Below are 23,182 nucleotides of genomic sequence, written 5' to 3'. Positions count from 1 at the left end.
CTTGAAATTTATAGTCAGTTCTTACATATGTATACTCTTGATTAAATCATAGAATATTAAAAGTTGGGAGAGTTCTCAGATGTCATCTGTTTTGGCATCATGTTCTTTTGTTTGGTCATTTCATCATGTCCCACTCTTCATGACAAACTTGTGGGGTTTTCTTGGCTAATATACTGTAATACTTTACCATTTCCTTCTCTAGCTAATTTTACAGATGAGGAAACTGAGGCAAACAGGGTAAAGTTATTTGCCCAGGGTCACATAGCTAGTGTCAGAGATTGAATTTGAACTCCGGTTCTCCTGATTCCAGTGCCAGTGCTCTATCAATTGTGTCACCTAGCTGCCCCCCAGTTCACTGTCAAATGACCTGTCTTTTCGTCACATTCTCTCATGCAGTTACTTTTTTTTTTTAATTTTTTTTTTAGCTCAAACAAATTTCCTTATTTGTAAAATAAGTTTCTTGTATTAGATAATTTCTAAATTTCTTTATAGCTTTAAATCCTATGATCCTCTAGGCAAAATCTAATTTTCCAATTTCACTTATCAGCTAATTTGACACTCTCTCAAATGGGCAGACCAGGATCACCAATAGTATGTGTCTAATATCTATGTTCTTTTTCCAGTAAAAGGAAGTCTACCATACCTTGATAAGGGCACTGATGGGGAGCTTCCTTTGGGCAAGGCAGCATTGCAAAGTTTGCAAACTGGTTTAAAATACTATTTCATTTTATCCTCATAACAACCCTGAAAGGTAGTTGCTATTATTATCCCCATTTCACAGATGTGAAAACTGAGGCAGACAAAAGTTAAGTGGCTTGCTCAGAATCATGTGGTTAGTAAATATCTGAGGCTGGATTTGAACTCGGGTTTTCCTAATTCCAGGTCCAACATTCTATTCATTATATCATCTAAATGCCTTTTATAATAATTAGTTAACAATAATAATATCTTGGCTATATGTGATATCCATGAAAATGGGCATCATGGTATGGTGAAATGAGAATTAATATTGGAATTAGACACCTAGATTCAAATTATGGTCCCTCTACTTACTGTACAACATTGAGCAAATTACTTTCTCTCTCTTCCAAAGCAATTATTTCTGCTTTGGTCAGAAACCTTGAGGTCTTCTCTTCCTAGATTTATTTATTCATTCCTTTATTTAACCATTCATTCATCCATTTATTGATTTATCCATCCATTCATTCATTCATTTGTTTGTTTGTTTTGGACAGGATGAAGAGGAGATTCTTTGCCTCAATTCTTTGCCTCACCTTAACCACTGAATGGGTCCTGCCTCAGTCAAACTGAGACTTATTGAAGACCTTCACTTAAAAAGATCAAGCTCTCCCATTGCATCTGGGCCATCTCTAGTCAACCTGATCTATGTCTGGCTCTGGAAGGGAAAGTGAGGCAGGTCACCTTGTACAACCCTCCCTTACTTAAATCCAATTCACCTGCATGTCACGGCATCACTTCCTTGATTTCATGGTCAGAGAACCAAGGACAATCCTCTCTCCCTGGCCTCAGTTTTCTTATCTTAATATTTCTTATTAAAAGTACAATATTTTCTAGCAATAAATTCTGTTTTCTCCCATAATGTTTTACAATCCTGGCTGCATATTTCACCATTTAACAACATATAATGCCTTATGGTTTATGCTTACACCTTAAAATGATTAGTGATGGGCCCTGTATGATTAACCTGAGTTTCTGCCATGATTAACTAGCTATTCATTAAATGTCACCTTGCATTTTATTTGCATATTTAACCTACTGCTGTTTTGTTTTTCCTGTGTGGGAAATGTCAAATGTGGTAGGTGTGAAATATGAGTGATGGGAGACATTGAACATGTGAGGGTTAAAGGAAGCAGTTGTTAAAAAAATAAGCATATGGGGTCATTAAATTATTGATGTTGGGTTTTTTTCCATAGTGGATTTATAAATAATACATGTTTTCAAGGTTATTTCCATTACATTTCTTTAGGGACAACTAAAAAGTCTTCTCCTTTTGAGATTGAAGAGAACTGACAGTTATGGAAAGGTCACCAAAATGTTCATTCATGTAGGAAAAAAGAGTTCCTGTTAAAAAAAAAAAAGTAATTATGACCCAAAGCAATTCTTATGTAACAATACATTCAGCTCAGTTTTATGGAAGCAGGAGCTGCAAATAGGGTAGGGATAACCAGGGCTCTGTCCTAGTCTTGAAACTCAGAAAATTCTGACAACATTTACACTACTTCTGAGGCACAGCTTAATGCCTGATTAGCAAGAGTAATTAATAAAAGAAGCAGATTCTCAAACTACTTCCAATCCCCTCCTTCTGTATGTCTCTTCAGTAGCAGGCTTGCAGTGTCTCAGGGACTATTTCTTAAAAAGGTTATTAGAAGGTATCTTTTTGGCTACTTGCCCCAGGTGTCAAACTGGTCAGAAATAGCTTTGATGTGATTCATTTGTTTTAGTCTTTTCCTCCTGAAAAAGGTATTAGCTGGAAATTAAATTTTCCCCCAGAAAAGAAATAAGCTGAATGTAACAGATTTTCTAATTAAACATAACTCAACATTCTTCCAATAAGAAGAATCTAAGTAAAACTTCCCTTGGGAACCTGATATGTGGTTGAATTTCATTTAGGGAATGGTTTAAATAGTGAAAATTGGATGATAAACCATCTCTATATCTTTAGAGAAATATGAGTTATTGTTATTATCTCTGGATTTAGTAAAATCCAGAATGTGCATGGTTGTCAAGGCACTAACCTGCTCTCTTATAAATGTTGAAACAAAACATCATGTTTCCCTGTGTCACCCACAAGGTGTCATATATTGTAATGTTCGGGCTCGCTTTCTACGGGACCCGGAGACCAACCTTGAGCTTAGTGCAGGAGTATAGGAGGCAGGAGAGCCACCAGGAGGATGGTCAAAGATGGAAGATTTCATTTCCTGTCCTTCTAAGCCCTTAAATACATTGGTATGATTACATCATTATAGCATACTGATTATGTGTGAACTAGAGAACTATCACCATACTAAGTACTAAGTATATATGTGAACTAGAGAATATCATCTCATCATTTCCATTGAGTTAACACCTTGTTTCAAGTATACTTCTCCAGAGTTCCAGCCCCCTACCCTTTTGTGCTTTTGTCAGCTTTTTAGAATGGAATATTTTTAAAGGTGATAGTAGATGAGTGATTGCTAGCCTTAAAGAGAATTCTGCAGCCAGCAAGAAATGTCTATCACTCCTTTTCTTCCTCTGTCTGCTCTTTAGAAGATCAAATACCTTCCCAAACCTGCTAACCTATCTGGTCCCCTCATGCCCTGTTTAGCTCTGCCCTCCTCCAGAAGCACTTTTTCCCTGCCCCCAGCTCTAGATACAACTCCATGTTTCTGACCTCCAAACAAAACTTAGGATCGCAGAACTCCGACTTAATAGAAGAAACCTTAGACTCAAGTCCAATGTCCTGTACCTTGCAAGAATTCTCCCAATAGTATCACATAGCCCTATCTAATGACTATTTGTTTTATCCGTACCTCTGATTCCAGGAAACTGACATTCTCCAAAGACAGCCTATTTCCTTTGTTTCAGGACAGTGCTACTTGATAATAAGTAATCAATAGGTGAAACTAGTCGTCCCTGCAGAATGCAAGTGTGGTTACTAACACATTACCTTAATCATTGAGGAGTGAGAGAATGTTGATAATTTCAGGCATCCAGGAATACAGATGGGGGAGATATTTTTGTTTATGGGAAGGTATCAGATCTTACCAGGGATGAATGAACAATAAACAAATAAACAACTACCTGGAACAAAAAAAAAAAAAAAAAAAACAACATTACGGACAGAACAATTTAAGAATAGAGAAAATTGATGACATCAGAAAATGCTGATAAAATGTGGTTGATTAGCTCACACAGACACAGACACACACATATAAGTTATATAATTTATTACTTTAAGGTACAAAAAGTATAGTTGCTAATTAATTTACAAAATTGTCATCTATTTCTCTAAATTTAGGAGGAATTGTTAACAATATTATATAAGATGACCCCTTTATATAAACAACCCCATTTTTAAGTCTTCTAGAGTTATTTAGTGCCCCACCACATGGAGCAGCCTGAGAGATAAAAACATTGTTTACTAGGGGGGCAGGGGTGAGAAGGATAGGAGAGAGGGAGCTGGGTTTTTTATGGATAAAGAATCATTTTTATTTTATTTTATTTTATAATAACTTTATATTGACAGAATCCATGCCAGGGTAATCTTTTTTACAACATTATCCCTTGCACTCGCTTTTGTTCCAATTTTTCCCCTTCCTCCCTCCACCTCCTCCCCTAGATGGCAAGGAGTCCTATATATGTTAGATATGTTGCAGTATATCCTAGATACGATATATGTTTGCAGAACCGAACAGTTCTTTTGTTGCACAGGGAGAATTGGATTCAGAAGGTAAAAAATAACCCGGGAAGAAAAACAAAAATGCAAATAGTTCACATTCATTTCCCAGTGTTCTTTCTTTGGGTGTAGCTGCTTCTGTCCATCATTTATCAATTGAAACTCAGTTAGGTCTCTTTGTCAAAGAAATCCACTTCCATAAAAATACATCCTCATACAATATTGGTAAAGAATCATTGAGATGAAACAAGTAATTTCATATTTATGGGTCTATTTCCCAATAACAAGGAATAAGAATAAGGAGCTCTAATATGCTATCTTCAAAATGGTGATCTTGAGGCACAGCAAAACCTTGAAACATCAAAGAAAACACTATTTATTATATTGTACTTCTTCACCAAGGGACCAGGGATAAGACATAATCTTTTTGGATCTCATGTCTTTATCTGAAAAATAAGAATTTTGAATCAGATTTTAATGTTCCTTCCAGCTCTCAATCTATGATCCTCTCCTAGCTTTTATCATGGTGTGATGGTTCTTAAATCATAGACTTTTAGAATTGGAAGGGCCATCTCAATGGCCATTTGATCTAACTCATACTTGAAAAGATTCCCTATTATGACACGCTCAACAAGTGACCGTCCAGACTCTACTGGTGTCCGAACTCTAACAAATCCTACCAAGCTAGAAATGCTTGAAGTAGGACTCCAGCAACAGACTGGACTGTAGTTATTTGTCCTATAAAGATAAATTAGCATGGAGAGGCTTAAGATCAGGTTGGCTGTAGAGTGATGAGTGAGTTGATGGTGGAACTTTCTGAGATCAGTAGAGGTTATTAGCGGAGGGATTATCCACCCCAATGGAACTGTGAATTTATATTTGCTAAAGAATTTATGAAAGGCTTTCAAAAATGCATGTTGAAAAACAGAAGATTTCCTCTTAAGTCTTTAGTTAAAACTTCTCAGGGAAAGCTTGTGAAAGAGTTAACTGAAAAACAATCAAAACTTCATATTTCAGACTTGTACATACCATATGTGGTCAATAAATATCTATTAACTGATCACCTCCCTAGATGATTCGGAAAATGGAAGTTTGGCTATGTAAGTAGATGGATTCCTCCTTGCCTGCTTTATCCTGTAGCTCTTACTGCCTTCCTTCCCCATCCAGGCACTAAAGGAGAGCCAGGGTGACTGGAAACGTGATGAGTCATCTGACATCAGTTTGATTCACTTTTTTTGATGCTGCCCTCAATGAGAGCTTCACTCTCTGAAATCAGAGACAACTGTGTGTGTTTTGTAAATGTTATGATTTCCAAGGAGGCAGTGGGGGTTTATAGTCTGCTTGGAGTAGGGCTGTTGGATGATTTGGTACAAGTAGCTGCCTGCCATTTCTCAGTCATATATCTTTACCTAGAAAGAGAATTCAGAGAGTGCTTTGATAATGCTGATGGATACGTGGCAGATGTGTCTGCTCTCTGGTCTGTATCTCTGGTTGTACGTATTCATATCTTTCTTTAAAGGTAGGTTCGGATTAATCCTCTTTGTTTCATGACCCTGGTTTCAAACAAATGTATTTAATCTCTCCTTTCTCTAGGTGTTTTATTTATACATAGATGAATGAAGCATTTAAAAATTTAGAATGTTACAATTTAAGAAAAAGAATTATCATTGCTGTATCTATTTCCAAATATGTATTAATTTCTATTAATTAGCCAAATGTTGGGACAGAATTGGGGAAAACTGTAATATCTAATGGAATAGTATGCTTATTGCTTTTTTAGTTTTAATTTTCTTTTTAAAAAGCTTTATCTTCTGGGAATATAGCACTGAGAGGATGATTAATTCCAAGAGTTAAAAAATCACAAGCTAGGAATGACGTTTCCTATTGATGTCTCTCATGGGATATATTTGCTGCTGGTCTGATTCTAGTTCTTGTTAAAAACCATTATCCAGTTGTCACTCAATCAGTTTTGTGCATGATCATCTGTGTCCGAAGTCCTTCACCCTTACAAGGTGAACCTTTTTTTAAAGTTAAAAATTAGTAAAGAAAATGAATAGGATGCAATGAGCCCAGCTGTAATCTCATGTGTTGCTAGATTTGCTGAGGAATGTCTGTTTCATACCAATGAAGGTTTCCTACAGTCTTGTAGAGAAAAAGATGTATTTGCTCTAAGTAATCATGAGTTTCCCTTTTCTTCTAATTTCCAACTTGGAAACTTCATCCTCATCATTACTTATGATGACAATAAGGAAAACACTGTATTTATAGAGTTTTTCTTTGTTTGGAAGCGCCTGATTCTTCACAGCTGGCAAGTTATCAGCTAGACTGTGATTATTGCTCATTTTATCAACAAACTTTATGAGCTTATAAGTAAGATTACTTTTGAGTTATTTATTATACATATGTATAATCACATTGATACATTCATAAAATAATAACATGTAAAAATTATATTTCATAGGTTCATCTTAAAGGAGATAACTGAAAATTAATTAATCAAGCCAAAAGAAGAGCTAAAATTAATTATTTGTTTTTTTGGTATATGATCTTTCATGTGCAGTAATGGATTTCCATCCATTAGTCAGTCTCATAATCAGGAATCCCTGAGTTCATGGAGAAGGATAGAAGTGGAAAGGAAGGGATGAAAAGAGAGGAAAGGAGATGAAAACAAGGGAAGGGAGAGGAGAGAGGGGAGAGGAAAGGAGGGAAGAAGAGAGAAGAGGAAATAAGGTGGGGGAAAGAGGAGAAAGGAGGGAGTGGAGAGGAGGCAAGATAGAAGGGGAAGGAAGGTGAGAAGAGTGGAAAGGGGGAAAATAAGGGAAAATGAAGAGAAAGGAAGGAAAGGGGAGAGGGAGGTAGAAAAGGGAGATGAGGGGAGGGGAAAGAGAGGAGGTGCTTAACTTCTTAGTACCTGTACTTAATTACTCAAGTATCTCTTAGTCAGAATACCAGATCTGCATTGTTAGAATTTCCTCAGTGGGAATTTCTTATACTAATGAAATTTATAGATCTACACCACACATCCCATCCTCATCATGAAGACAGTAACTAAGAAATTTGATATGCATTGGAAAAAATGCCTTTAGCAATGAGTTTTTGAAACTACTGTTCAAAATAAGTAGATGTCAGGTTTTTAAAAATCTCTTTAGAAAATGTGTTTTTAAAAGTAATAATACCTTCTGTATTTCCTTTTTAAATTATTATTATTCTTGCAAAACTTCAAATTAATTGATTTCAATGATAATTGTAAGAAGAAATGATATTTTAAGGTTTTGGTGACATCACTGATGACATTTTCTTTGTTTTATCACAGTATTGGATTGCCTTGCTAAGTTCCTTGTTTATTTTAAAAGCAAGTCTGACTGAAGACAAGCAAAAGCAGGACTTTTCTATGAATAATAGAAATCTTGCCATTAGAACTTTTGTGAGCTACATATAGTGTTTTAACTAGAAAATCTGAGTTCTCTTAACTTTCTCCCCGTCTTCCCTACTCTCTTAATTCCTTCCAAAATTCAGCTCACAAATAGCCAGACAAGGTAAGAGAAATAAATGGATGATGAATGAAAGGTATGGGAAGGTTCTAGTTAAAAACATGGTAAACCAAGGTGAAATTCTGAGCTAAATTTTGTTCCTGGTCCCAAATGCACACTGGGGTTTTAGTCCATTTGAAGGCTTTACAAGCATTACCCATTTCAAAGAAGAAAATTCTTAGTTCATCTCAGACTTTTTGGTCCCAAGTCTTTCATTAAAACCATAAACATCAGAAAAGATTTAATGAGCATCTACTCTGGGTGAGGCACTAAAATGCCAGTGTTGGATTTTAAAATCTATACTGTGGGGTGACATTATAAGACTTTATTATGTTGCATACTATATCTTGTCCATGCTGATCAGATGATTACTCAGTCCACAAATCTTTATTTTTTTTCTTGCCATGTGCCCAGTTTTTCTTGGTTCTATGATCGTTACTGTTGTTCTTTTCCCCACCAAATAAAGATTGTGACTTTTCTATGAGTTAGTTGTAGTTAGTCTTCATAGTTACCTTGGCCAAAATACTTATCCCCTTTGTGATGGAGCCAGGGTGATGAGGACCTTCTTCAAACCTGATTGGACAGGCTGATCCTGAAATGAAAGCCCTACAGTGTCATTGGGTTCAAAGTCAAAGCCTTTTTGGCTTAGCAGCTGAGGGAGTTTATATTCTACAGGTACAGTCTTCAAGAACCCACTTTTACCTTCATGCCTTTCCTGCCACAATTAATTAATGGAGAAGTGAGTGGAACTTGAGTGGAAATTGTATGCTAGTAGAAATAGTCTGATGAAAGAGATTTTCTTTTTCAAAGTATTAACAAAGGTATACTTTAAAAAGATCAGGATTTATGATTACCCAAATAACCTCTGTTTGCTTCAATTTCTTCATCTGCAAAATGGAGATCATGATAATATCCATCTCCAAGGTTGTTGTGAGACTCAGATGAAATAATCATTTTAAAGTGCTTAGTACAGGGCCAGCTAGATGGTGCTGTGGATAGAGCACCAGCCTTGAAGTCAGGAAGATCTGAGTTAAAATCTGGCCTCAATGTATTCTGATGGAAGTAGATTTCTTCGACAAAAAGATCTAACTCAGTTTCAATTGATCAAGGATGGACAGAAGCAGCTACACCCAAAGAAAGAACACTGGGAAATGAATGTAAACTGTTTGCATTTTTGTTTTTCTTCCCGGGTTATTTTTACCTTCTGAATCCATTTCTTCCTGTGCAACAAGAGAACTTTGGTTCTGCACAAATATATTATATCTAGGATATATAGTGACATATTCAACATGTAAAGGACTGCTTGCCATCTGGGGGAGGGAGTGGAAGGAGGAAGGGGAGAAGTCAGAACAGAAATGAGTGCAAGGGATAATGTTGTAAAAAAATTACACAGGCATAGGTTCTGTCAATAAAAAGTTATAATTAAAAAAAAATCTGGCCTCAGACACTTAACATTTCTTATCTGTGTGACCCTGGCAAGTCACTTAACCCCAATTGCCTCATAAAAAAGAATTAATAAAAAAAAAATAAGGTGCTTAATACAGTGCCTAGTACATGGTAAGTCTTACATAAATATTCCTTATTGTTATTATTAAGAAGACACTAATCTTGTTTATAATGATCTTATAATCTAGTCGTGGAAACAAGACATGTATACATAGAAATGATAACTAATGACAGAATTTTGTTGTTGTTGTAATATTTCAGTCATGTTTGACTCCTTATGACCACATTTGGGGTTTTCTTGGCAAGGATACTGGAGTTGTTTGCTTTTTCTTTCTCCAGCCCATTTTATAGATGAGGAACAGGATTAAGTGACTTGCACAGGGTCACACAGCTAGTAAATATTCAGGCCAATCCTGAACTCAGATCAGCTCTATATCTACTATATCACCCAGATGCCCTAATAACATAAAGCCATATAAACTTTTGACTATCTGCTAAATGACTGGTTAGGAAATGCTACTTTTATTTGGAAAAGAGATTGCTCTGGGCTGGAATGGTCAAGAAAGACTTCTCAGAAAATGAAGAACTTGAACATGGTTCTGAGAGATGGTTAGGATTCAGATTCAGAAAGGATAAAGGCATTGTAAAAGAGAAAAGCAACAGAGATGATAGAAAATACAAGACTGGACAAGATATTGACCCTTCCTCGGCCTCAGTTTCCTATCTCTAAAATGATCTTTTTGAACCAGATGAGAACCCTTTTATCCTGAAATTTATACAATGCTATGGTTAAAGGAAGTGAATAAATCATTTTGGTTAGAGAAGCAAGTTTATGTACAGTGATAGAAGAATAACAGTTTGGAAATTGGACATGGATTATGGAGGGCTTTGGATGTCAGGGAGCTTAATAAAAATGTAATCTCTGACATTACCATGTTCTGAAATTTATATAAATTATCAAACTTTAACTAATCATAATCACATCATCACTGAAGATCAAAATTGGAAGAGGTCTCAGAAGTCATGTAGCTCAACCTATCCATGAGCATGAATTCCCTTCACAACATAAAATCATGGGATTATAGATTAAAAGCTAGAAAAGATCTCAGAGGTTATCCATTACTTTTTAGATGAGGAAACTAAAGGAAGCCAGAGAAATTGTGTCTTGACAAGATCACAGTGGTAGCAGAAGCAAAATTTGAATGCAGGTCTGCTGCTTCCTAATCCAGCTCTATTTGTAGAGCTCTCTAAGAGTGACGAAGTTGCACCTTATATTGAGTCTGAATTTGTCTATATGTGGCTTTATCTCATTCTCCAGGTTATGTCCTCTAGGCAAAATAGAAGGAACCTAATCTCTCTTCCATGAGATGACTCTTTACACTCCCTCTAAATAGACTTTTTTTTTCCTGGCTAAACATATTATTTCTTTGATCCTTATATGACATGAACCTGATGATCTTCATGATCCTGATTACTCCACACTAGGCCTTTTTTAGCTTACCTATATCTTCCCTAAAATATGATGCTCCAGAGACAGGCTGTCAAAGTAAATGGATTATCCATCACTTCTTTAGTTTTGGACATCATGCCTCTCTTTTTTCAGTGTAACATCCTATTAACTTTCTCTACCGCCCTGTTACACTAATGATTCATATTAGATGTGTAGTCCACTGAAGTGTCCAGATTTGTTTGTAAAATTGAATTTATAAATCTGTGTTAAGTAAGATTTAATTTTGTAATTTTGTCTCATTCGATTTGGACTCAGGTTCTAATCTGTATCAAAAAGAATCAAAGGTTCTTTTGAATACCAACTCATAATCTAGCAAGTTTACTATACAGTTTTGTGTAGTGGAGAAGAAATAAGAGAAATAAGGTATTTCAATCCATTTTTTCAAGTCACTGATGTTTCAGACCTCACCCAGTAGCAGAGGGTACCCTGGAATAATTCACTAGCATCCCTATGTCCTTTTCAAGCTCTCAGACCATTGGGTTGTCACCCAATTCTTTGGTTTTTCCCTTTTGTTTTCATATTCAATTCAATTATAAAATATCTATCAAGCATATTCAGTATGTGCAAAACATGATGCTAGGTGTTAGGGATGAAAGACAAAAATACAATAAAACAAAAAGTCTCTGTTCTCAAGAAACTTATATTCTACTGAAAGAATAAACAAAAATACATATAAGTAAATACAAAATCTTTTAAAAATATATGCAATATAATGGAGGAAGGTACTAATAACTGAGGGAATCAGGAAAGGGCTTTTTTTAGGAATTGAGATTGAAGATGAGGTTTAAGGGGAATCCTAGAAGGCCCATAAAGTGACTTTCCCCACATAACACTGTCAAGTTAATCCATATCTTTTGACTCTGAGATCCAGTGTATTTTTTCCACTACAGTATTTTTTTCTGACAGTCTAAATCAGGGGTCCTCAAACTACGTACGGCCCATGGGCCAGATGCGGCAGCTGAGGATGTTTATCCCCCTCACCCAGGGCTATGAAGTTTCTTTATTTAAAAACCCACAAAACAAAATTTTTGTTTTTACTATAGTCTTGCCTTCCAACAATCTGAGGGACAGTGAACTGGACCCCTATTTTAAAAAGTTTGAGGACCTCTGGAAATAATGGTTCACTGACATCATTCTAACATGAGCATTAAGTTTTGGTAGTTACTTGACCATCAATATTCCCTTTCTTTAGAGTACAGGTCCATCACCTCTCTTATTGAAAGTGGGTAGTGTGTTTCATCATTGATTTGCTGGAATTGTGGTTTGTCATTGTATTGATCTAACCTGGTGGCATTCTGCAAAAGGAAATTATGTTGTGAGTTCTTGAAAATTAAGCAATGACTCATCATTTCAGAGATATCAAAGAGGGAATTTCTGCATCAACAGAGCCTAGGGTTCTATAAAATATTTTCCATTCAATGGAAAAATTGTTGTAGTAAAAAACATGGCTTTAAAATAACTATATGGACATGTATACATATATTATATTTAACTTATACTTTACATATTTAACATGTATTGGTCAACCTGCCATTTGGGAGAGGGGGTGGGGGAAAGGAGGGAAAAAGTTGGAACAAAAGGTTTTGCAACTGTCAATGCTGAAAAATTACCTATACATATATCTTGTAAATAAAAAGCTATTTTAAAAAAAGTATGGCTTTAATAGTCTTAAAGGGTCAGAAGATGTGGCCAAGAAACTTTAATTATAGAAAAATGCCCATCATTAAAAAAAAAACAACAACAACAATGCTGGTAGAGATATTTTGAAAGAAATCTGTAGACTTCTTCCAAACTCATCAACATACTTAAACTCAGTATTTAGTACCAAGATGACAGCTATTTTCAAGATGGAATTGTAAAAATCTTGCTGCTATAGATGTGCCCTCCCAAACTCTGAAATTTTCAGGCAAAAGTAAGTTGTTTCAGAAGTCATTTTGAAAAACTTTGCATTGATTGGACTTTTAACTACAAAAGCGTTATACAATGCCTTGCTTAAGTTAACCTCCATTTTGTAATATCCTCTGTGATCTTCTGTTTATACATGAGGCTATTTTACTTTGAAAGCTTGTAAAATACTGTATTTTCCTTTGTTTGGGCCAATGCAGGTTGTACCACTTGTGAGTCCGAAGAACGCTTGTTTCATAAGCTGTTTTCTCATTACAACCAGTTTATCAGACCCGTAGAAAATGTGTCAGATCCTGTCACAGTGTATTTTGAAGTGGCAATTACCCAGCTGGCTAATGTGGTAAGTGACATTGAAGGAAATAAGCTTTTACTTAGAGCTTGGATCTGTTCTAGCACTTTATCACTAAAGAGCTTAAAGTATTACCCAGATGTTATCACAATTTATTTAAGAGGTGTAAGTATCAAAACTTGCTTCCATTTCTTTATTACTTGAAAGCTTTATGAAAGCACCTTCCATAACCTTCCTTGAGGTAGAAACTGCAAATATTATTATTTCCATTTTACAGATGAAGAAATGGAATTTCAGAGAGATGGAATGACTTACAGTCACACAGCTTATAAATAGTGGAATTAGGATTTGAATTCAGGTTCTAAAACCCATGCTCATTGCATTATGCTGAACTATAATATGAGACTAATTTTCTATTAGATTATATATATATAAGTTATTGTCCTTCAAAGTTATCTTAGGATTCTGTGTGATGATAATAATAATATAATAAGGCAGCAAGGTGACCTTATACACCTCCCTCACTTAAATCCAATTCACTTGTATATCATGACATCACCTCCCTGATGTCATGGTCCTCTTCCAGAACCAAAGACCACCAACAGCAATTGTACAGTGGAGAGAACACAGGATTTGGAGTCAGGGAGTCTGGGTTCAAATCCAGCCTCAGATATTTGCTAGTGTGTGAACCTGGGTAAGTCACTCAACCTTGTTTGCCTCAGTTTTGCCTCATCTGTAAAATAAGCTAAAAAAGGAAATGGCAAGCCACTCCAGTACCTTTGCCAAGAAAATCCCAAATGGGAATTGGACACGACTGAAATGAATGAACAACAGCAACAAGAAACATGAGTTTGAGTTCCACTTAGGACACTTGTGAGACTGAGTATCTCTCAAGACCTCAGGTCCCTCATCTGTAAGGTAAGAGAGATGGATTGGATCAATGAATAGAAACAGGGCCACTAAATTATACATAAAGCTCCCTAAGTCATGTGGACCTAGAAAACCACATATTAACATCACCTGTGTTCTATTATTTTTACTTATTTTGTTAATTATTTCTCAATTACATTTGAATTTAGTTTATAATATTCAGGAATATTGTGGACTCTGCGTTTGACACCTGAGGACTAGATAAGTTCTGTTGTATCACCCTTCATAAGATTGTGGTAAGACTCAGATACAAGTTTTTTGGAAACTCTATTTTGGCATATCCCCAAAATGTTAGTCAGTTGCAGTAAGTATGGCAAGCCACACTAAGCCTATTGGCTTAGTTTTTGTTATTGTGTTAATTATTGATATAATGGGTAGTAAAGAAAAGATCAGTTAGCTTCAGAGAGATCTCATCCAGTCTAAGAAAGCATACCAGATTCATCCATTCAAAGAAATTCAAACTTTTAAGTATGTAAAGCAGGATAAGTGAGTCATGGGTTTTTATTATTGTTTTTGTTGTTGTGTTTTTTGTTTTCCCTTCTAAAAGCTAATACTTTAGTGAGGAAGACCTTGACACAAATAACTATGACACAAGGCAGGAAGGGATCAGTGTCTTATGAGTGAGCAAGAAATTAAAAAATGAAATCCCTCAATGTCTATAAATTACCTTTATCCCTGGAGACAAGGCATAGTTTCTTTGTTGTTTGATTTTTACTTAGTGGTAGGTAGGATAGTATAAAGGAAAGAGTACAGGATTTAGAGAAACAAAAGAGCATACAAACCCAGGCTCAGCTATACTATAGGTAAGTTACTTTTCTTGAGGTCTTGGTCTCCATCTCTCTAATGAGTAAACTGGACTAAGGAAATTAGGGATATCTACCCCAAGCATGTGAAGATGGGTAGTTGAGAACAATTTATTCCAATGGTCATGAAAGTGATTTAAGCAAATTCTGTGCAGTGCTCAGAGCTTGGTCAAACATTGAAGACTCCAAGATCATCCACTACATCTTGGGTCATTGCCAACTGTTTTGACTTTTGTCATACCACTGGACTTTGATAATTCTGGAAGAGAGAGAGAGGCTTATGACTTTATGCAATCTGCCTCACTTAAATCTAGTTCATGAATGAGTCAAGACATCACCCCTATATTAGGATCTTCTTCTAAAACAAAGGACAAACAAGTTGGAGTAGAGATGCATTAAAGTTCTTTCCAGCCCTAAATCTATGATCTGTGATATCAGTACCAAATGCTTATATCAAATGGTTTTATATATTTCTTGGAGGAATTTAAAATTTTATACTACGTGATACAGGAGAAAGAGACCTGTGTTCAAATCCAGCCTCTGACATTTACTAGATATATGACCCTGGCTATTTGACTATTATCTGTTTTGTCCTTATCTGAAAATGGGAATAATAATATTTCCCAGAATTGTTGTGATGATAAAATGAAAATCTTAAAGCACTATATAAATGCCAGTTATTATTGTTGTTGTTCAGTAGTTTCAATCATGTTTGACTCTTTGTGACCTCATTTGGACTTTTTGGGGGGCAAAGATACTGGCAAGTTTTGCCATTTCCTTCCTCAGATCCTTTTACAGATGAGGAAACTGAGACAAACAGGATTAAGTGACTTGCTCAGGGTCAATTTGAACTCAGGAGGAGTCTTTCTGACTTTAAGTTCAGCACTCTATCTCTTGCACTAGCTAGCTGTCCCCACTTATTATCATTATTATTAGTAGTAGTATTTTGAGTATGGAATTTCTAGTTTTTGTCAGTAAAGTTAGTTGCTTATTTTTAGAAAATTAAAAAAGTTTAGACCCCATTAGGAACAACTTGCTCCTTTTTTTGTTAGGGTAGGGGAGGATGATTACTTTTTCTACTCTGAGTCCAATGCACCAATGGAAAAAAAGAACCTTTTTTACTTTAACTGTTTGGGAGAAATACTCAATAAACTTTTATTATATATTGACTCTGTGCAACCCATTGTACTAAGTACAATTACTTAGGGGACACCAAGAAACATGTGGCAAGGTCTTTATCTTCAAGAAACTTCCTGTCTACTTGGAACTGAGACATAGAATATAAGAAGCAACTATTAATATAAGGCAGTATGTGACAAATAATAATAACAACAGATTTTAAAATACTACTTAAAATTTTTCAAAGAACTTTGAGCACATTATCTCATTTGATCCTCACAACAACTTTGTGAGGTAGGCAGGGCAAGTATTATTATCACCATTTGACAGATGATGAAACTGATATTTAGAAAGGTTAATAATAGTTTCAGATTAAATGTCTTGCCTTGAGATCACATGATTACCAAATGACAGAAATGGAATTAAGACCCATTTTCATCCTAGTCCAACACACTCTCCAGAACACTAATAAGTAGATAGATAGGTGAAACACTTATTAAGTGCTTATTCTGTGTCAGTTACTGTGCAATATAGACACAGTAAATATTAGAGAAATTTGTAGAAGGGAGAAAGCCCTATGGCTGGATTAGGCTGGTCAGGAAAAGCAACATTGAAGATCTGGGTTTAAACCTGCTGTATCATCATATTTCCTCTCAGAACCAGTGGAGCTAGGGTTACTCTTAGAGGGAGGCTAATGGGAAGGAGTCCAAGAAAATTGGACTGTATATGTGTCTTTTTTCTGACTATATGTCTACCAAAATAAAATATAAGTAGGTTTTGTACGATTTTTAATTTTATTCATGACTCTTCATTTTATTTACTATGGATAATCCAATGTTGATTGTTTTGGGGTCCTAATTCTTATGCTTATATGCATCTGTGTTCAATAGCATTTGTGATAACATGAAGGTTATTATCATTTTTCTTGTAGGATGAAGTTAATCAGATCATGGAAACCAATCTGTGGCTGCGCCATGTAGGTATCTAGGTTATTCATCTATCTGTTTCTCTCTGGATTAGTAATGTCTGCTCTCTGAAATCCATTGACCCTCTCTATTCCTGACTTTCTACACCAACAAAATATTTTGCTATCCATAATTTCATCTTAAAAAACCCTAAATGTCATATATATGGTGACATCTGGTTTAATATGAATTTTACACAAGAGGATATATATCAGCTCTAGTTCTAGCGCTTCATCCTACATGAATCCTTTTGTGATTCCCCCCAGTTGTGAGCACTCTCCCTGACCCCTCTGCCCTCTCCAAATTACTTTCTATATATTTTATATTTGAGCAGCTAGGTGACATAGAGGAATGGGTTGATAGTCAAAAAGACTTGAGTTCAAATGTGGCCTCAGATACTTACTGTGTGAGACAAGTCATTTCACCCTGTTAGCCTCAGTTTTCTCATCTGTAAAATGAGCTGGAGAAGGAAATGACACACCATTTTAGTATCTTTGTCAAGAAAATCCCAAATATGGGTCATGAAAAATTAGAAGTGATTGAAATAACTGAATAACAACAAATATTTTGTATTCAGTTATCTATATATTTTTTTTCTATTTTCCTTTCAAAAGGAAAGGAATTTTTTTTTTTTTTTACTTTCCTATTCAAAAGAATGTAAACACTTTGAGGGGAGAAATATTTTTTGTCTTTATAATCCTAGAACCTTGTATGGTTGTCTGCCATGATGGGTGCTTCATAAATGCTGATTAAATTGAATTGAATTAAATAAATAATTTCTCTTATTTATTCCTGATCAGGAGACTTGAGCTTAAATTCCATCTCTGATACTGAATGATATTGGACAGGTAACTTAACCTCTCTGTCCTCACTGGTAAAACTAAAGGGGTTCACCTAGATGACCTCTAAAGTCCCACTCAACTCTAAATCCTTTGGGATTTTTTTTTAATGTGTTCTGATGTTCACCCTTAGCCCGAGTTCCTAAAACTGTCTTTGATCTTTTTGATTATTGAGCTTCTTCCCAGTTTTACCATGTTAGACTTAGTGACAGTCAGCCACTAAAGTTAAAAAGATGCTCTATAAGTGATTCCCTTCCCTTTGGTACTTAACATCCTTCTTGAATAGTTCAAGACAACAACAAGCACATATTACTGACCTTTTTCATTGGTCACTCTCAAATATAGATTGTACCTCGATTTCTTAGAAAGGAAAAATACACACACATATCAAGAATTACTAAAAATGCAATTATAAAATGAATTCAGATTTTTATAAGCTAGATTTGTAGAAAAGGCATAATCTATATTTGGTGCAACATTATTGACTCAACATCAGTAGAATCATATGAATCATAGAACCAAGGAAGGAACTTAAGAGATCACCTAATCTAGCCTCTTTATCTTAAAAATGAGTAAATTGAAACATGAAGGAGAAGAGAGATCAGAGAGATAATAAGTAGCAAAACTGGAACTGTTGCACTATTTTTCAAGTAATAGTGTATATTATATTTATTAGGCATACTTTTTTTTTTAAACCTGATTTTACTTGTAATCTGTAACATGTATTTGTGATGACTATCCAGTTTTCAGTGGTCATGGGGAAAAGGGTAAGAAAAAAGTATAATTCTTGGAAGAGTGATTGGACATAGTCTGTATAACTCCAAAGGTTAGAACAAGAACAAATAAATACATGAAAGAGTTTTCCAACAAGTACAACAGTCTCTGGAAATGGACTGACCTTTGTGGGGAATATTTTTCCAATCACTCCAGTTGTTGTTCAGTTGTATCCAATTCTTTGCGATACTATTTGGAGTTTTCTTGGTAAGGATACTAGAACAGCTTGCCATTTTCTTCTCCAGATCATTTTACAGATGAGGAAACTGAGTCAAACAGGGTTAAATGACTTGCCCAGGATCACACAGCTAGTAAGTGACTGAGGCTGGATTTGAACTCATGGAAATGAGTTCCCCCTGATTCCAGTCTTGGTATTCTATCCATTGTGCTGCCTAGTTCCCCAAAAGTTGAATGATCATCTGTCAGGAATGTCAGGGGAATTCCTACTTATCATATTCCCAGGTAATTCAGACCATGGCATTTTAATAGAGATAAATTTCCTTTACAAGAACTCACTTGAACTTATTAGCATCCAGACACAAATAAATACTATTTGTGTTAATACTTCTGGATCACAGTGGAAATAAAAGTGATTTTGATCCTAGAAGAAAATTTCTGAACACCTAATATGAAAAGTACCACATTCTCTTTTAGATCTGGAATGATTACAAATTACGTTGGGATCCAGCAGAATATGATGGAATTGAATTGCTTCGTGTCCCTGCTGATAAAATTTGGAAGCCTGATATTGTTCTCTATAACAAGTAAGACATGATTCTCTTTTCCTTTCAAAAAAAATAACTCTATATTATTTTCAATTTAGTCCCACATCACCAAAGACCTCATTGTTGATGTTGCCTGGTTTCATTTTCAGTGCTGTTGGAGATTTTCAAGTTGAAGGCAAGACAAAAGCCCTTCTTAAATATGATGGCATGATAAGCTGGACCCCACCAGCTATTTTCAAGAGTTCTTGTCCTATGGATATCACCTTTTTCCCTTTTGATCATCAGAACTGTTCCTTGAAATTTGGCTCCTGGACATACGACAAAGCGAAAATTGACCTTTTAATCATTGGCTCGAAAGTGGATATGAATGATTTTTGGGAAAATAGTGAATGGGAGATAGTTGATGCTTCTGGCTATAAGCATGACATAAAATACAACTGTTGTGAAGAGATCTACACAGATATTACCTATTCCTTTTACATTAGGAGACTACCAATGTTTTATACAATTAACTTGATAATCCCTTGTCTCTTCATTTCATTTCTGACAGTTTTAGTCTTTTACCTGCCCTCTGATTGTGGAGAAAAGGTGACACTTTGTATCTCAGTTCTGCTCTCTCTGACTGTATTTCTGCTTGTAATCACAGAAACTATTCCTTCTACTTCCCTTGTAATTCCTCTGGTTGGTGAATACTTGTTATTCACAATGATTTTTGTGACACTGTCCATTGTAGTGACAGTGTTTGTACTAAACATTCATTATCGGACTCCTACAACACACACAATGCCGAAATGGGTCAAAACGGTTTTCCTCCAGATGTTACCCAAAATCCTAATGATGAGGAGGCCTCTGGAAAAGCAAAGAGAGAAACATTCTGATAAAAATTCAAAAGGGCTTTCCAGAAAGTCTTCCAAGATCAAATTTTCTGAATGTGAAGATCCTAAATTACCTGAGGAACAGGAATGTTGCCGCTGTAACAAGTCCAATGAGCCAGCTACTAACAAGAAGAGATTAAGTTATCAGTCTTTAAAATGGATGACAGAACATTTGGAGTATTCATCTGAAGTCAGAGATGTAATCGATAGTGTTCAATTCATAGCAGAAAACATGAGGAACCAAAATGAAACAAAAGAGGTAAATGCATGAATTTTTTTAAAAATTCAATTTTATTTCATTTTCAGGTCTGCATCCTCTCCCCTTCTCCTTTAAAGAAGCAAGAAAAATAAACTATTATAAATATATATATATATGTGTGTGTGTGTGTGTGTGTATATATAATATATATGTATATATATTTATATACAATATATATATCATATAGATAGATATAGATATAGATATATATCTATATATATAGTTAAGCAAAACAAATTTGGAAATTAGTCATTTATTTCCCCTTGCATCTCGTCCCCAATGCCTCAATCTGTATTTTAAGTCTATCATCATTTCTCTGGAGTTGAGTAGCAAATGCAAGACTTTTTTAGCTGATAAGACTCTCACTTAACACATCACTGTTAGCACTGCAAGAACAGTAGCAAGAAGGAGGCAGTTACAATCAGTAACCTCAGGTGTTCTAATCTCTCCTACACTGGGGCTTCCTGCAACCAACACACACACACACACACACACACACACACACACTCACACACTCACACACGACTTCTACCATTTGTGTTTTGAAATTAACTCTCATTTTATTATGTGCAGAATAGTATTTGGAGGAAGGAAAGAGAAGGGAGCTCATTACAATGAAACAATGAGATTCTTACGTCATTCCCTTTATGTCTGTGGGATTGAAAGTATTGTTCTATGGAAGATTGTGAACTCCTGACAGCAAAGTCAAATCACAGGGCACAGAGAAACTCAAAAGGATTGTCTGTGATGAATCTGCTGATTTAGATTTCCAAAGTCTGACAATATCAAAAACTAACTATGAAGTTGCCATCTTCCCTAAATCATCTTGGTATCAGAGATCAGAGACTCTGATAATCACTATTTATCTTTTTTTTTTTTAATTAGTCAGAAGTATGAGATATTCAACAGGAGTCCTAGACATACAAGGCCACTGAGGAAAGGCAGTAAAAACAGATCATATTCTCTAAGCTGTTTTTATATTTAAAAAAAACAACAACAATAACTCATTTATCTTTGTTTGGATTTCAGGTGGAAGATGACTGGAAATATGTGGCCATGGTAGTAGACCGAGTGTTTCTTTGGGTGTTTATAATTGTCTGTGTATTTGGAACAGCAGGATTATTTCTACAACCACTTACTGGGAACACTGTAAAGTCTTAACTCTATCTGCTCTCCTTTTTTCCCTCCCCTTTGAATGTCAGTATTAACTCCACACAAGGAAAAGGAGATGAAACCATCTCCCAAACCCCAGAACACATATATCCTCTTTCCCTCCACATCCTTCCTGCCCTGGCTCCATTAATTAGGGAAATCTTGAGAGAGGAGACTCTCCTAGCTGGAAGGTCCTTTTATGCCACAGTAGAACTCCTTTGTGGCAGTGGGGCCAAAAGACAGAACTCTGACCTGCTGTGGTCTGGGCTCTCCTGAATTTGTGCTGCTTCTCATTGTTCTATTTCAGGGACCAGATTTGATCCATACTATGTCTGAACCACATCACATCAAGCAGTGCTGTCTGTCAATGTTGTAACACTTTCTGGTGTTGAAATCACCTATTTACCTTTCCTGAAGATTATAAGACTTGTGAAATATTGTCAACTATGTTGCTCTATGCACGTTTCTACAATATGATTCAAATAACATAGTAGTACACAGTAAACTAACAGGCGAAACCTAGGGATGGGTAGATTTCTTCTTTGAGTTTATTATGCATTCATTCAACACCTTTCATTCATTCATTGAATCCCTGGTATAGATGAAACACAATGTTGGGTCCAAAGAGGGACAGCAAGAGGGATAATCAACCTATTATATGCCAAGTACTTTGCTAGGTGCTGAGGATACAAAGACAAAAATAAAATAGTCCTGCCTCTATTAATGGAGACATATGAATAAATGAACATATATATACATATATGCATTCATATGTGTGTATATTTGTATATCATACAGGGTAATTAACAGGAATCACAAATCGCTTGAGTAATAGTTCATATATGGCATCTTACCCTTCAAAAGCCTTTTCATATACATTTTTTCACTTCACAATGACTTTCTGAGGCAGGTGGTACTGATACCGCATTTGTGCAGATGGGAAGAATGAAGATGATGGTAGTTAAGGCTGTTTGCTCAAGGCAGAGAAAGAATTCAATCCCAGCACTTAGAACTCTCAAATCCTTTGTAATTTCCATGCTTGACATAGAGTGGGTGCTTAATAAATATTGATTGGTTGACGATAGCAATGATACCACCGAATCCAAGCAGGCTTTTTCTCTATAGATAGAAGATATTGTTTAATCACTGTCACCACATAGACATTTCCACAAAGCCAATATGAAACTCTGATTCTGGCGTTGGAGGTGATGGTATAGGGAAGCCCCATTGGAACAGTTCCAGGTATGCTACTGAGCTTGTAGAGTGAATAGAACATTCCCTTGTCCTGGCAGTACATAGACATGATTCCATTGGGCCGGATATCCCTGAAGATAACATTTGAATACATCAAGAGAAAAAGATTTTGGAGTATTTTCATCTAGAAATTTCTAATTATTTCCTGTATTTAATCTTTTAAATTAAAGTATTTATGTAGAAGTTATGACTTGGTGTCTATTGGGAGAGAGGCTTCCTGAAGACAATGTGGGGGTGTCCTCCCTCTGATAATTAATGCCTGGAGTTTATGATGCAAAGCACTGCTTTATAAGGTGCTTCCTCTTACTGTCATGGTGAGGACTGAGAGACATACATTTTATAATGTAAAAATTGATGAACAGGACTTTGTATTAACTGAATGAAAAGGACTGAACAGTGGTATAACTAAGT

The 23,182-nt window shown here is 35.6% G+C and overlaps 1 protein-coding gene across 1 annotated transcript; it reads left to right on the top strand.

Annotated features, from left to right (window-relative positions):
* The first annotated feature begins 2,788 nt into the window (after window positions 1–2,788).
* On the top strand, window positions 2,789–22,887 carry CHRNA6 (cholinergic receptor nicotinic alpha 6 subunit). Its single transcript, XM_051973571.1, has 6 exons — window positions 2,789–2,915; window positions 12,988–13,127; window positions 16,860–16,904; window positions 19,161–19,270; window positions 19,381–20,365; window positions 21,395–22,887. The coding sequence occupies exons 1-6, from the start codon at window positions 2,789–2,791 to the stop codon at window positions 21,524–21,526; spliced, it is 1,539 nt and encodes a 512-aa protein (XP_051829531.1). The 3' UTR covers window positions 21,527–22,887.
* Window positions 22,888–23,182: the final 295 nt, after the last annotated feature.

This window comes from Antechinus flavipes, chromosome 2, assembly GCF_016432865.1.
Source record: "Antechinus flavipes isolate AdamAnt ecotype Samford, QLD, Australia chromosome 2, AdamAnt_v2, whole genome shotgun sequence".
Lineage (NCBI taxonomy): Eukaryota > Metazoa > Chordata > Mammalia > Dasyuromorphia > Dasyuridae > Antechinus > Antechinus flavipes.
Note: the sequence above shows the minus strand (reverse complement) of the source record. Positions and strands in the feature narration are given on the sequence as shown.